At 49.9% G+C, this 12,541-nt stretch overlaps 1 protein-coding gene across 6 annotated transcripts in view; it reads left to right on the top strand.

Moving 5' to 3' along the window:
* The first annotated feature begins 2,723 nt into the window (after positions 1-2,723).
* Positions 2,724-12,541, top strand: part of LOC115076167 (sialoadhesin-like) — a 144,136-nt gene continuing 134,318 nt past the window's right edge. For all 6 annotated transcript variants that reach the window (XM_029577305.1, XM_029577304.1, XM_029577308.1 and 3 more), the window contains exons 1-2: positions 2,724-2,756; positions 5,234-5,358. In XM_029577305.1, the coding sequence (XP_029433165.1) occupies positions 5,316-5,358 (43 nt within the window). In that variant the 5' untranslated portion in view covers positions 2,724-2,756; positions 5,234-5,315. The remainder of the gene's footprint in view (positions 2,757-5,233; positions 5,359-12,541) is intronic.

Raw genomic sequence — 12,541 nt, 5'->3', positions numbered from 1 at the left:
GGTATCATCGCAGATCGCCTGATCCTACCAATCCGCCTGCTCAGGATGATCTGACTTATCATGTTTGGGAAGTCCTTGACGTCCGCTTTCACCATCGGCGATGGGAGTATCTGCTAGCCTGGGAGGGATGTGGTCCTGAGGAGAACACCTGGGAGCCTGCTCGTAACATCTTGGACAAATCGCTCCTGCGTCAGTTTCATTCCGATCATCCTGGTAAACCTGGTCCTCTGAGGAGGGGAGGTAAGGGGGGTGGGGGGTACTGTTGTGGTCCCGGTCATGGGGTTCGCGACTGGGTCCTTACCTTATCCTTCCCTGGGCACTCGGCGGCAGGGTCCAGCATTCATCGGGCCTATGCAGGCCTCTCCGCGGCAGCAGCTCCACGAGGGAGACGCCGCCAAGCCCCAATCCTTGGCTCCGCCCCTCCTAGGTGCGCGCGCGTGCGAGGAGGGAGTTTTTAAAAGGCCTTCGGTGCCAAATAGCGGCCCGCCCTCGAAGATGACATCAGACGCCGGCGGGGATTTAAACCCGGCATATGATTAGAAGAATGGCCTTGCAACGAGGTTCTCCCACCGAGGGTATCTAGTTGCTGTTCCTGCCTTCATCTCTTATCCGTTCCTGCTCCAGCCTCCGTTCCTGCTCCAGCCTCCATTCCTGCTCCAGTTTGTGTAGATTTGTGCACGCAACCCGGTTCGGCGCGTGCATGTTATAAAATCCAGGGTCGGCGCGTGCAAGGGGGTGTACACTTTTGCACCTTGTGTGCGTTGAGCTGCGCAGCCTTCCTCCGTTCCCTCCCCTCCCCACTTTCCCCGCCCTTCCCCTACCTAACCCACCCCCCAGCCCTAACTAGAACCCCCCTTACCTTTAACTTAGAAGTTGCGTCTGCCTCCGGGCAGGCGAAGGTTGCGCGCACCGGCCGACGGCCGGCCCGTGATCCCGGGCACAGTGGCAAATGGCAGCTGGGCCTGGAGGCTCTGGCCCCTCCCCCACCCCTCCCCGGACCACCCCGCCCCCTTTTTGAAGCCCCTGGACATACGTGTGTCCTGGGGCTTACGTGTGTCACTGGGCCTATGCAAAATAGGCTGGGCACACGCAGGAGGGTTTTTAAAGGGTTACGCGTGTAACCCTTTAAAAACCCGCCCCTATATTTTAATTGTAATTTTTTTTTAAAGAAAAATGTTATTAATTGTTTAATTGTATTTATATTTAATTTGTATATTATGAAAATGTAAATAAAAATATGAAACATAAAACATTCTTTCTTTGACAATTACTGCATGCCCAGGATTCCTGATCTGAAAGCTGACAGGTTAGACAGTTTTGATAACTTGGATAGTTCAGGGTTTGACAACAAGCACAGGTAAAAACCACTGAGACTGAGAAATGTTGTGGGCAGTGGAAACAAAAGTTGACTCAAGGAATGGGCACAGAGTCCTGTCCCTCTCTCTGGCTGCGGCATGCTGTTATGGTTGAGCGATAGCCAGGTGTGGTGAACACCACCTGCAGGGGTGACTCAGGACAGGGAGAACAGGAGTCACAGCAGAATCTCTGATAATGGCTGGAGAGGAGTCTCTGGTGCTGGCTGTGAGGAGTCTCTGGTGCTGGGAGCTGGCTGGAAGGAGTCTCTGGAGCTGGGTGCAGGCTGGAAGGAGTCTCTGGAACAAGGTGCGTGGGGGTAAGGGTGAGCTTCGGGAAACACTGGCACAGCATGGGGGTAAGCGTGGATGTGAGTGCAGGTAAGCGTGGTCTGAACACAGGAACTGAGTGCAGGTATGGGTGGAATCAGGATAGCGTGCAGGTAAGTGTGAGACTGAATGTAGGTAAGTGTGAGCTGGAATGAGAGAACCAGGGAGAGCAGGACAGACAGTGACTGGACTAGACAAACCAAGACAAGACTACACTGAACAGAAAATACGAAAGCCCAAAGGCAGAGAGGCAAGGAAGCAGGGGGAAATAGAACGGCAACAGGTAAGGAATCAGGAACTGAGGGGGAACAACGAAGCAGACAAGGCAGAAGGCTACAGGGCAAGAAGAGCAGGGGCCCAGGGCCATGGAGCAAGACAGGTAGCGAGAAGCCCAGAGGCGCACAAGATAAGTAACAGGAGGCTAGAGCAGGGAGCCCAAGGGAACTCAATGCCGAAGCACTGGGACATGGGCTAGGTGGGGTTAAGCAGGGAGTTCAGGAAATAGAGCAGACAGGTAGGACAGACTGGGCCAGCCAAGGGAGCGTGCTCATGAGGGGCCTCCGGTGGTGAGGAGGCTGCACAGCACCCATAGTCGTAACAAATACGACTCCTGCTGCCAGCTGGGGGTGGTGAGGAGGTGAATTGATGCTAAGGAATGCAGAATTGAAAGCTGACATTGAATCAGGCAGCGGCTTGGTTTATCCCTACCTGATTCAATGTATTAAACTGGGGTGGCAAGCAATTATTTGAGGGTGGCACATGCCACCCCTCGTGACCTAATAGTGACGTCAGTGTATGAAAGGGTAGGTTCCTAACCAAGAAATCTGCCTCCATAGTCTTCAATGTCATCAGCCTCTTAAATATCTCTTCACGTCATTCCCCACCACCCATAGATACTGTTGAACGCACAGGAAATTACATTTGTTGTATAAGCACAACATTTCTCAATACCCTTTCTCCTGGCCTTCAGGAAAAAGGTTTTGCAATCTGCTTGTAAGGGATGTTCAGCAGTTTGCATGAAGTTCCCTATTTCTGAAATTATCTGCTCTGATCGGGGACTGCCTGCACTGAGCTGTATGTATTTTTCTCTCTGTCTCTTCATTGTTTCATTTTATAAGTAAAAAATTCTTTTTGACTTTAGGTGGCAAAGAGCTACTTTAAGCTGGCCGGGCCGCAATAACCTGAAATGATTTATTTACTGGAAGGGATAGGGAATACAAGCTACCCCTCTCCTGAGGTGGGGTGTGTGTAAGAGAGAAACTTGCACTGCTGCTACCTGCGCTGTATCTGTCCTGTGATGGGTACTGTGTGTGTGTGTGTAAGAGAGAAACTTGCACTGCTGCTACCTGCGCTGTATTTGTCCTGTGATGGGGTATTGTGTGAGAGAGAGAGGTTTGCACTGCTGCTCCCTGCGCAGTATCTGTCCTGTGATGGGTACTGTGTGTGTGAGAGAGAGAGAGAAAATTGCACAGCTGCTACCTGCGCTGTCTCTGTCCTGTGATGGGCTACTGTGTGTGTATGTAAGAGAGAAACTTGCACTGCTGCTACCTGCACTGTATCTGTCCTGTGATGGGTACTGTGTGTGTATGGGAGAGAGAAACTTGCACTGCTGCTACCTGCGCTGTCTCTGTCCTGTGATGGGTACTGTGTGTGTGTGTGTGTGTGTGAGAGAGAAACTTGCACTGCTGCTACCTGTGCTGTATTTGTCCTGTGATGGGGTATTGTGTGAGAGAGAGAAGTTTGCACTGCTGCTCCCTGCGCAGTATCTGTCCTGTGATGGGTACTGTGTGTGTGTGTGAGAGAGAGAAACTTGCACTGCTGCTACCTGCACTGTATCTGTCCTGTGATGGGTACAGTGTGTGTGTGTGAGAGAGAAACTTGCACTGCTGCTACCTGCGCTGTATCTGTCCTGTGATGGGTACAGTGTGTGTGTGTGAGAGAGAAACTTGCACTGCTGCTACCTGCGCTGCATCTGTCCTGTGATGGGCTACTGTGTGTGTGTGAGAGAGAAACTTGCACTGCTGCTACCTGCACTGTATCTGTCCTGTGATGGGTACAGTGTGTGTGTGTGAGAGAGAAACTTGCACTGCTGCTACCTGCGCTGCATCTGTCCTGTGATGGGCTACTGTGTGTGTGTGAGAGAGAAACTTGCACTGCTGCTACCTGCGCTGTATCTGTCCTGTGATGGGTACTGTTTGTGTGTGTGAGAGAGAAACTTCCACTGCTGCTACCTGCGCTGTCTCTGTCCTGTGATGGGCTACTGTGTGTGTGTGTGTGTGTGAGAGAGACAGAAACTTGCACTGCTGCTACCTGCGCTGTATCTGTCCTGTGATGGGCTACAGTGTGTGTGTGTGAGAGAGAAACTTGCACTGCTGCTACCTGCGCTGTATCTGTCCTGTGATGGGGAGCTGTATTTTATTTATTTATTTATTATTTTTACTATACCGGGCGGCTTTCGTGACATGGATCACATCAAACTGGTTTACATTTAACAAAGTGTGCAAGAAAAGAGATAACTCAAACAACTGTAACAAGAGCATTGTAAGGAGAGTGACAGTTACAATAAAACAGGGAAATAAATAACTGGGAGTTAGAGCGAGAAGAGGGGGGAATAACTTACAGCAAATTATTTACAAGGTTACAAGATTTTCATGTTTGAGAGAAGCTTGCACTGCTGCTACCTGTGCTGTATCTGTCCTGTGATGGGCTACAAGAGAGAAACTTGCACTGCTGCTACCTGCGTTGTACCTCCTCTGTGGCAGGGCTGTGTGTGTGGGAAGCCGGCAGTGCTTCTGCCTGTTCTGTTCTGGGGCAGAAGAGAGAGAAGCTTGCACTGCTGCTACCTGCGCTGTATCTGTCCTGTGATGGGCTACTGTGTGTGTGTGAGAGAGAAACTTGCACTGCTGCTACCCGCGTTGTATCTGTCCTGTGATGGGTACAGTGTGTTTGTGAGAGAGAAACTTGCACTGCTGCTACCTGCGCTGTGCCTGTCCTGTTCTGATCTGGGGCAGAAGAGAGAGAAGCTTGCATTGCTGCTCCCTGCGCTGTGCCTGTCCTGTTCTGATCTGGGGCAGAAGAGAGAGAAGCTTGCTGTGCCATCCCCTGTTTATTGCTCTTAGCATGAGGAATCAGTTTCATGTGTGCACCATTTGTGCAGGTGAAGTCCTGGCATAAAACTCCACTTCCTCTCTTTTGCTCTGTTGATGGCGTAGATTTTGGCCATATTAATGGAATGAAAATGACTGGCGGGAGGGGCTTCTGCTGCTGTTACTTCTGCTGCTGTTTTTTCGCAGAAGGATGGAGACGGCGCTGTCTTTAATTTTTGAAAGAGAGCTCTGCCGATGCACCTCACTCCGTTGGTCGTGTTTTTCTTATTTTCTTTTCATGAAGAACGTTGTACAGATCACAATAATGTACAAGACGTGGAGACGCTTTGCCTCTTGACTGCCACCCCTGCCAGGGTCTCCCTCCACCTCCCCTCAGCCATCCAAAAAAGGAAGAAAGTATTTTACCTCCATTTGATTTATGATTTCTTTCTGTCTTCCTTCCAGGGCTGTGAGTCACATCCTCTGACCCCCACTGGCAGAGATTGGGGGTCCTTTCTCCTTGCCAGCTTGTCGGGCAGGGCAGGGAATGGAGCTCCTGCAGAGACTTCTCACACTCACTCTGCTGCAAGGTAAAGAGCCCCCCCCCCTGAATAGCAAGAACGCTCCCCCCCCCCCTCCGAGGTTATCTCAAGCACAGTCATTAGCAGATAACAACTGAGAACTGAAGACTAATAAAAGTAACTCGGGTGATATCACATACAGAGAGAGTGACAGAGCTGGGATAAGAACTGGGACTTGTACGCTGTAGAAATAATGAAATAATAACTGCCTCTGAGCTTAGTCCAAAAGCCAGCAACCATGCACTACAGAAACCTTACTTTTTTTTTTTTTTCCTTTCCACGCAATGGGGCCGATGCAATACGGTGCTCTCAGCCCAGCGCACTGTTAACCTGTGATATGAAGTAGGATAAAAAATAAAAGAAACAAAAGTAAAAAAAAATTGACAGTCGGACCTGTCACGAAAATCGACGCCGAGTTTATCAGCATCAGTTTTCTACCGGCGGACAGCTGAGTCACCAAAACCGAAGCCGATAAACCTGGTGTCAATGTTCGTGACTGCCATCCACCGGTAAGGAAAACAGACGCCGATAAACTCGGTGTCGGTTTTCGTGACCGGCGTATGGCACCTCCTTGCTAACGCGACCCCCTAATTTAAATATTGCATGGCCACCCCCCCCCCTTGGGGTGACTGTTCAGTGCCCGCTTTCTATGCAACTTTATTGCATCGGTCCCAATGTGCCTTGTCCAGCAGGTCAAAGTGCAATATTTATTTATTTATTTAAAAACTTTTTTAGACCGGTATTTGGTGGAGACCGTCATATCGGTTTACAATAATTAACACTTATTTAAATAATAAAATGCATCTAAAACATACAAGGGTAGATTTTTAAAAATTGCGCGATCGCGTACTCTTGTTCGCGCACCAGGCGCAAACAAAAGTACGCTGAATTTTATAAGATACGCGTGTAGCCGTGCGTATCTTATAAAATCCGGGGTCGGCGCGCGCAAGGGGGTGCACATTTGTGCAACCTGCGCGCGCCGAGCCCAGCGCGTGCCGAGCCCAGCGCGTGCCGAGCCCAGCGCGCACTGCCTGTTCCCTCCGAGGCCGCTCCGATTTCGGAGCGGCCTCGGAGGGAACTTTCCTTCGCCCTCCCCCCACCTTCCCCTCCCTTCCCCTACCTAACCCACCCCCCCCGGCCCTATCTAAACCCCCCCATACCTTTGTTGCACGATTTATGCCTGCTAAAAGCAGACGTAAATCTGCGTGCGCCAGCGGGCTGCTGGCGCGCCATTACCCGACCCGGGGGCTGGTCCGGAGGCCTCGACCACGTCCCCCGGCCGGCGCCACACCCCCGGGCCTGCCCCCGCAACGCCGCGTCATGCCCCCGAAACGCCGCATCATTTTAGACACGCCCCCTCCCCGCCCCCTTTAGAAAGTCCCGGGACTTATGCTTGTCCCGGGGCTCTGTGCGCGCCGGCGCGCGCAGGGCATTTAAAATCCGCCCCACAGTATACAGCAGCATCATTCTTACATTAAAAAAGTAGTTACAGTTTACATTCTAATACCTAAATGAATCACACACATAGACAATCATATCATTGACCAGTGCATGCCTTTCAGTCATAATATGAACTATTTCTCAAGTCTTAGCTACTTGCTAGCGAGCAGTTGTTATTTCAATTTGTTCCTCTAATGCCTTGTTTTTTTCATCATCAATAGCTTGTTGGTATAGACATGTTTTGATTTTTTTCTTAAACTGTACTACATTTGTGTTATTGTTTGTAAGGTTTTGGGTGGACCCTTGGACACTGTGGCAGATGACAACACCCACAGGGGGAAGTCCTGTGAGGGGCCACAGGTCAGGCTCAACTTTAGGACACACAACACACAATTATCTTTTATTAAACAGAGTTGAGAAGCCACCAGAGGTGGCAGTAGTGAGTAGAGATGAAGCCCGGCTGGGCTTGTAGTCCCTCAGGACACTGGAACAGCGATCCCTCAATAGCTGTGCTGTAGTGGAGAGAAACTGAGATAGTGAGTACAGTGGAGCATACACAGGGTTCTGGTATAGAGCCTCGTTGGTTGGTTACTCACACAGCAGTTTCTCCCGGAAGATAACAGAGAAGCTGGAATAGAGGCAGGCCCTCAAGGAGCAAGTACCTGGTTCCAAGGAACAGCTCTGAGAGAATATAGATGGTAACTCACTGATGGTGTAGGCAGCGGTTTCTTCCAAGCAGAAGTGAGCTCAGACAGCGAGTCCGGGAACATGGGCCCTAGAGGAGCGAGGACCCCAATAGAATAAGTCCAATTAAGGAGAGGCAGAGTAGCTAGGTACGGAGAGCGAATCCCATCTGTAAGGAGTCCCTTCAACCCCTTGCTAACTCGATTAGCTAGCAGAGTAGGCTTTTGTATCCGGGATGTGTGACGTCATCACAGGGGGACGCCCCTGAGGTTTACGTCAAAGAAAGAATAAGAAGCAGGGCCTCACGGCGTGTGCACCCTATGGCAGCTGAACAACATGGCGGGATGCAGCACCCAAGCCGGACCGGGGACGCTGGAGAGGATGGCAGCCAGACATCCATCAACCGTGGGAGGAGTCGCCAAAGAGGTAAGGAGGGCAGAGTGGAGATGTCGGGCAGCGACAGTCGTAACAGTACCCCTCTTCAAAGGGCAGTCTCCTCTGCGGGTACCAGGTTTAGGCTTCAAAGGATGCGCGAGATGAAATTTACGGAGCATCTCTTTATCAAGGATGTTAGCCTGAGGCTCCCAAGAGTTTTCTTTGGGGCCGAAACCTTCCCAAGAAAGAAGGTATTCAAGTGTTTTTCCTCGTCTTCGGACATCAAGAATCTCTTCGACCTTAAATTCTAGGTCATCTTCTGCGTAGATGGCAGGTGGTTCCTGAGTCTTGGAAGAGAATTCACTGAGAATGAGAGAGTTCAAGAGTGAAACGTGAAAAGCATTGTGGATGTTTAGTCTGGGTGGTAGCTTCAGACTGTAAGTGATGTTGCCAAGACGTCGGAGGATTGGAAATGGTCCAACGTAGTGAGGAGCAAAACGAGTGGAGGGTAACTTCAGTCTGAGATGTTTGGTAGATAACCAGACTTTGTCACCGGGTTTGAAGACAGGCGCTTGAGAATGGTGAGCGTCATAAAATATCTAAGCATGGTCACTCGCTTTAACTAGCATGTCTATCGTCTGAGTCCACAGGTTATGGATTTCATCAGCAGTAGGTTGAGCTGCTGGGAACATCACTGAGAGCTTCAGTGGAAGTACCGGTGATGGAGAGCGTCCGTATACCACTTCAAAAGGTATTGATCCAGTTGATGTTGCTGGATGAGAACTGATAGCGAATTCAGCCCAAGGTGACATTGCAGCCCAGTTATTCTAACGGCAACTCACATAGGCTCGAATGAACTGTTTTAAGGTTCTATTCATCCATTCTGTTTGGCCATTTGATTGCGGATGATAGGCTGAAGTGTAGTCTAGAGAGATGTCGAATAACTTGCACAAGGCCCTCCAGAATCTTGCCATGAATTGAGATCCTCGGTCTGAAACAATGTGTCTTGGTACGCCGTGAAGGTGAAAAATGTGCAATATGAAGAGCTTTGCAAGCTCCAAGGCTGAAGGTAAGCTAGGCAGCGCCACAAAATGGGCCATCTTGCTGAAGCGATCAACTGTTACCCAGATGGTATTCATTCCTCCAGAAAGGGGTAAATCGACTACAAAGTCAGTAGCAATGTGTGACCAAGGCTGTTCCGGAACTGGCAGTGGCTGCAGCAATCCCCACATTTGGCCAGAAGCAGGTTTGTGTTTGGTACAGTTGGCACAAGATGCCACATAGGATAGGGTAACTTTCTTGATAGTAGGCCACCAATAGAACTTCTGGATCTTGAGCAGGGTGCGGCGTTGACCAGGATGGCCTACCAGCTTGGAATCGTGTGCCCAAAAGAGCACTTTCTTCCTGGGGTGTTTAGGCACAATGGTCTTACCAGCGGGCACAGAATGTATAGTCGCCAAGATAACTCTCTTCGGGTCAATTATGTGCTGAGGTTCTTCAAGCACATCCTCCAAGAGAAAGGAGCGTGACAAGGCATCAGCTCTGGTATTTCTGACTCTGGGGCGATATTTAAGCACAAAGTCAAAACGATTGAAGAATAAGGACCATCTAGCTTGTCTGTGGTTAAGACGTTGCACATGGTGGAGATACTCTAGATTTTTATGGTCCGGGAATACAGTTAATTGATGTTGAGCGCCTTCGAGCCAAGGCCGCCATTCCTTGAATGCTAGCTTAATAGCCAAGAGCTCTTTATCTCTGATCCCATAGTTGTTCTCTGCCGGGGAGAAACGTCGTGAGAAGAAAGAGCAGGGACGTAAGGATTTAGAGTCTCCAGTTTGGCTCAATACAGCCCCACGCCGACATCCGAAGCGTCAACTTCTCTGATAAATGGCTTGTTGGGGTCAGGATGCCATAAGCATGGTTCCATGGAAAAGGCAGTCTTTAATTTCTCAAAAGCGGAAATGGCCTCCACAGACCATTTTGAAGCGTTGGCACCCTTGCGGTCAAGGGTACTGTAGTAGTTCCTTATAAAGCTTCTATAATAGTTGGTAAACCCCAAAACATCATCACAGGGCCTTCAGGCTGGTAGGTTGGGACCAATTTTTGATACTCTCTAGATTTTGAGGGTCCATCTGGAAGCCATCTTTAGACACGATATAGCCAAGAAAAGACATGGAGTCTTTATGAAATTCACACTTGGATAGTTTGGCGTAGAACCGGTGTTCACGGAGTCGGCGTAGTACTTGCTTGACATCCTCTAGATGAGTGGGCAAATCCTGAGAAAATATCAGGATATCATCCAGGTATACCGTGACACTCTTGTACAACAAGTCCCACAAGATGTCGTTCATCATGTTCTGAAATATAGCGGGCGCGTTATACAGGCCGAAAGGCATTACTAAGTACACAAAGTGGCCATCTCGAGTGTTGAAGGCTGTTTTCCATCGTTGCCACTGCGAATGCGAACTAAATTGTAGGTCCCCTTCAGGTCAAGTTTTGAGAATTTTGGCCCCCTGAAGCCGGTCAAACAGCTCTGAGATTAAAGGCAGGGGGTAGTGGTCTTTAATCGTGATCTCATTCAGACCTCGGTAATCGATACAAGGACATAAGGTACGGTGCTTCTTCCCCACAAAGAAGAAGCCTGCACTGGCTGGAGACTTCGATGGTCTAATAAACCCCTTCTGACATCGCCTTGTTATCAATCGCTGAGAGTGGATAGACCCGTCCTTTAGGAGGTTCAGTATTGGGTTTCAGTCTTATGGCACAGTCATAGGAACTATGCCGAGGAAGAATGTCAGTAGCTTCTTTGGAAAACACATCACTAAAAGATGCGTATTGGGGCGGCAGTCCTGGCATCACTGGAGTTGTAGGCATGCAGATGACAGGAGCAATCTCCTTAAGGCACTTTCCATGACAACCTGGGCCCCAGCGGGAGAGTTCCAAGAATGCCTAGTCAAATTGGGGTTGGTGCGACTGCAACCAGGGTAACCCTAGGACGATAGGGTGCATGGCCTTCTCTATCACAAAGAAGGGAATTGACTCGGTATGGAGAGCTCCGGTGCGAAGAGTTACCGGTACAGTTTGGCAAGTCACATCGCCCGGTAAGGGCTCCCCATGGATGGAAGATAGGAGAAGTGGAACCTTCAAAGTGACGAGGGGGATCCTCAAATGTTCCAATAGGCATCGAAGAATAAAGTTGCCTCCTGCCCCTAAATCCACCAGGGCAAGAGTTTGAAACTCAGACGGTCCGCAGATCAAGGAGACTGGGAGAGAGAGCGGAGGAGAGGGCATCGTAAGGCCTAAGAACAGTCCTCCTGCAGGACTTAGGCTCATATGTTTCCCGGACGAATTGGGCATGTTGGGACATCGTGACCAGCCTGTCCACAGTACATACACAGACCATGCCTCTTCCGAAGTCTTCTCTTTTTGGAAGTCAAATGACTGCGACCAAGCTGTATCGGTTCATTTCCACTGGCAGCAGGAATTACTGGAACCATCCGAGGTGCAGGTTTAGCACTAGCCTCCTTCTGACCTGGTCCTCTATTAGGCCGGAGTTCTTTCACCTTATCACGAAGCCGGTGGTCGATCCTAGTAGCCAAAACCACTAGTTCATCCAGCGAGTCAGGTGTTTCGCGAGCGGCCAGCTCGTCTTTCAAGCGAGTATCCAGGCCGATTGTTTCGCCGATTTCAGATCGTTAGACACTATCACCCCAAGGTCTCTCTCCTGCTCCGTGCACATCAGTCCTTCATCCCCCATCGAATACAGTTCTTCCGAATTTCCACACCCCAGATGCAGGACTCTGCACTTCTTGGCATTGAAACTCAGCTGCCATATCTTCGACCACTCTTCCAGCTTCTTTAAATCTCGTCTCATTCTCTCCACTCCTTCCGGAGATGGAGATGGAGATGGAGCAAAGCTGACATGACAAGATATATACCCCTGCAGTGACATCAGCCTGCCAATATTATCTGCAAAAGCCAACTGTGGCCAAATTAGCAAAACCTGATTATTAACAGATAATCATTCTAGCACTCAGCAAACAGAAAAACACTGAGCTCAGATAAGGAGTGTAAGAACATCAATCTAGGGACTGGATTGACACTTACCAGTACTCCCTGGAACACACAGCCATGCAGAAGGACCACAGCACAATATTCAGCAGCCGAGGGTGAGAAGTTGGATTCACCTGTCTGTACTAAGGAAAAGGAAATTATCAGGTAAGTGGTATTTTCTCTTTTCTTAGTGTGCAGACAGGTGAATCCAGAACCAGTGGGATGTACCAAAGCTACTCCCAAACAGGGTGGGAGACTGCCCACTGTCCTGTCAAAACCACACGTGCAAAGGCTGCGTCCTCCCAGGCATGCACATTCAGGTGATAATGCCTGGAATAGATGTGTAAGGAGGACCACGTTGCAGCTCGGCAAATATTGACAGGAAACAACAACCTAACCTCTGCCCATGACACAGCCTGAGCCTAGTGGAATGAACCCTAACCTGACTAGACAATGGCTGCTCAGCATCACCCCTAGCACCTCCTTGACAGCGCGAGCCTTAATTTAAATATTGCATCGCGCCCCCAGGAGAGGTGGCGGAACTGCAACATCGAGCCGGTCCAGGTTGCCGGAGGGAGATGGCATGGAGACGCCGCAGCAGCCAGCCATCCATCAGACCCAGAGGGAGTCGCCAAACAGG

This window comes from Rhinatrema bivittatum, chromosome 14, assembly GCF_901001135.1.
Source record: "Rhinatrema bivittatum chromosome 14, aRhiBiv1.1, whole genome shotgun sequence".
NCBI classification, from domain to species: Eukaryota; Metazoa; Chordata; class Amphibia; order Gymnophiona; family Rhinatrematidae; genus Rhinatrema; species Rhinatrema bivittatum.
The sequence above is the reverse complement of the archived record's forward strand: the minus strand, read 5'-3'. Positions and strand labels throughout refer to the sequence as shown.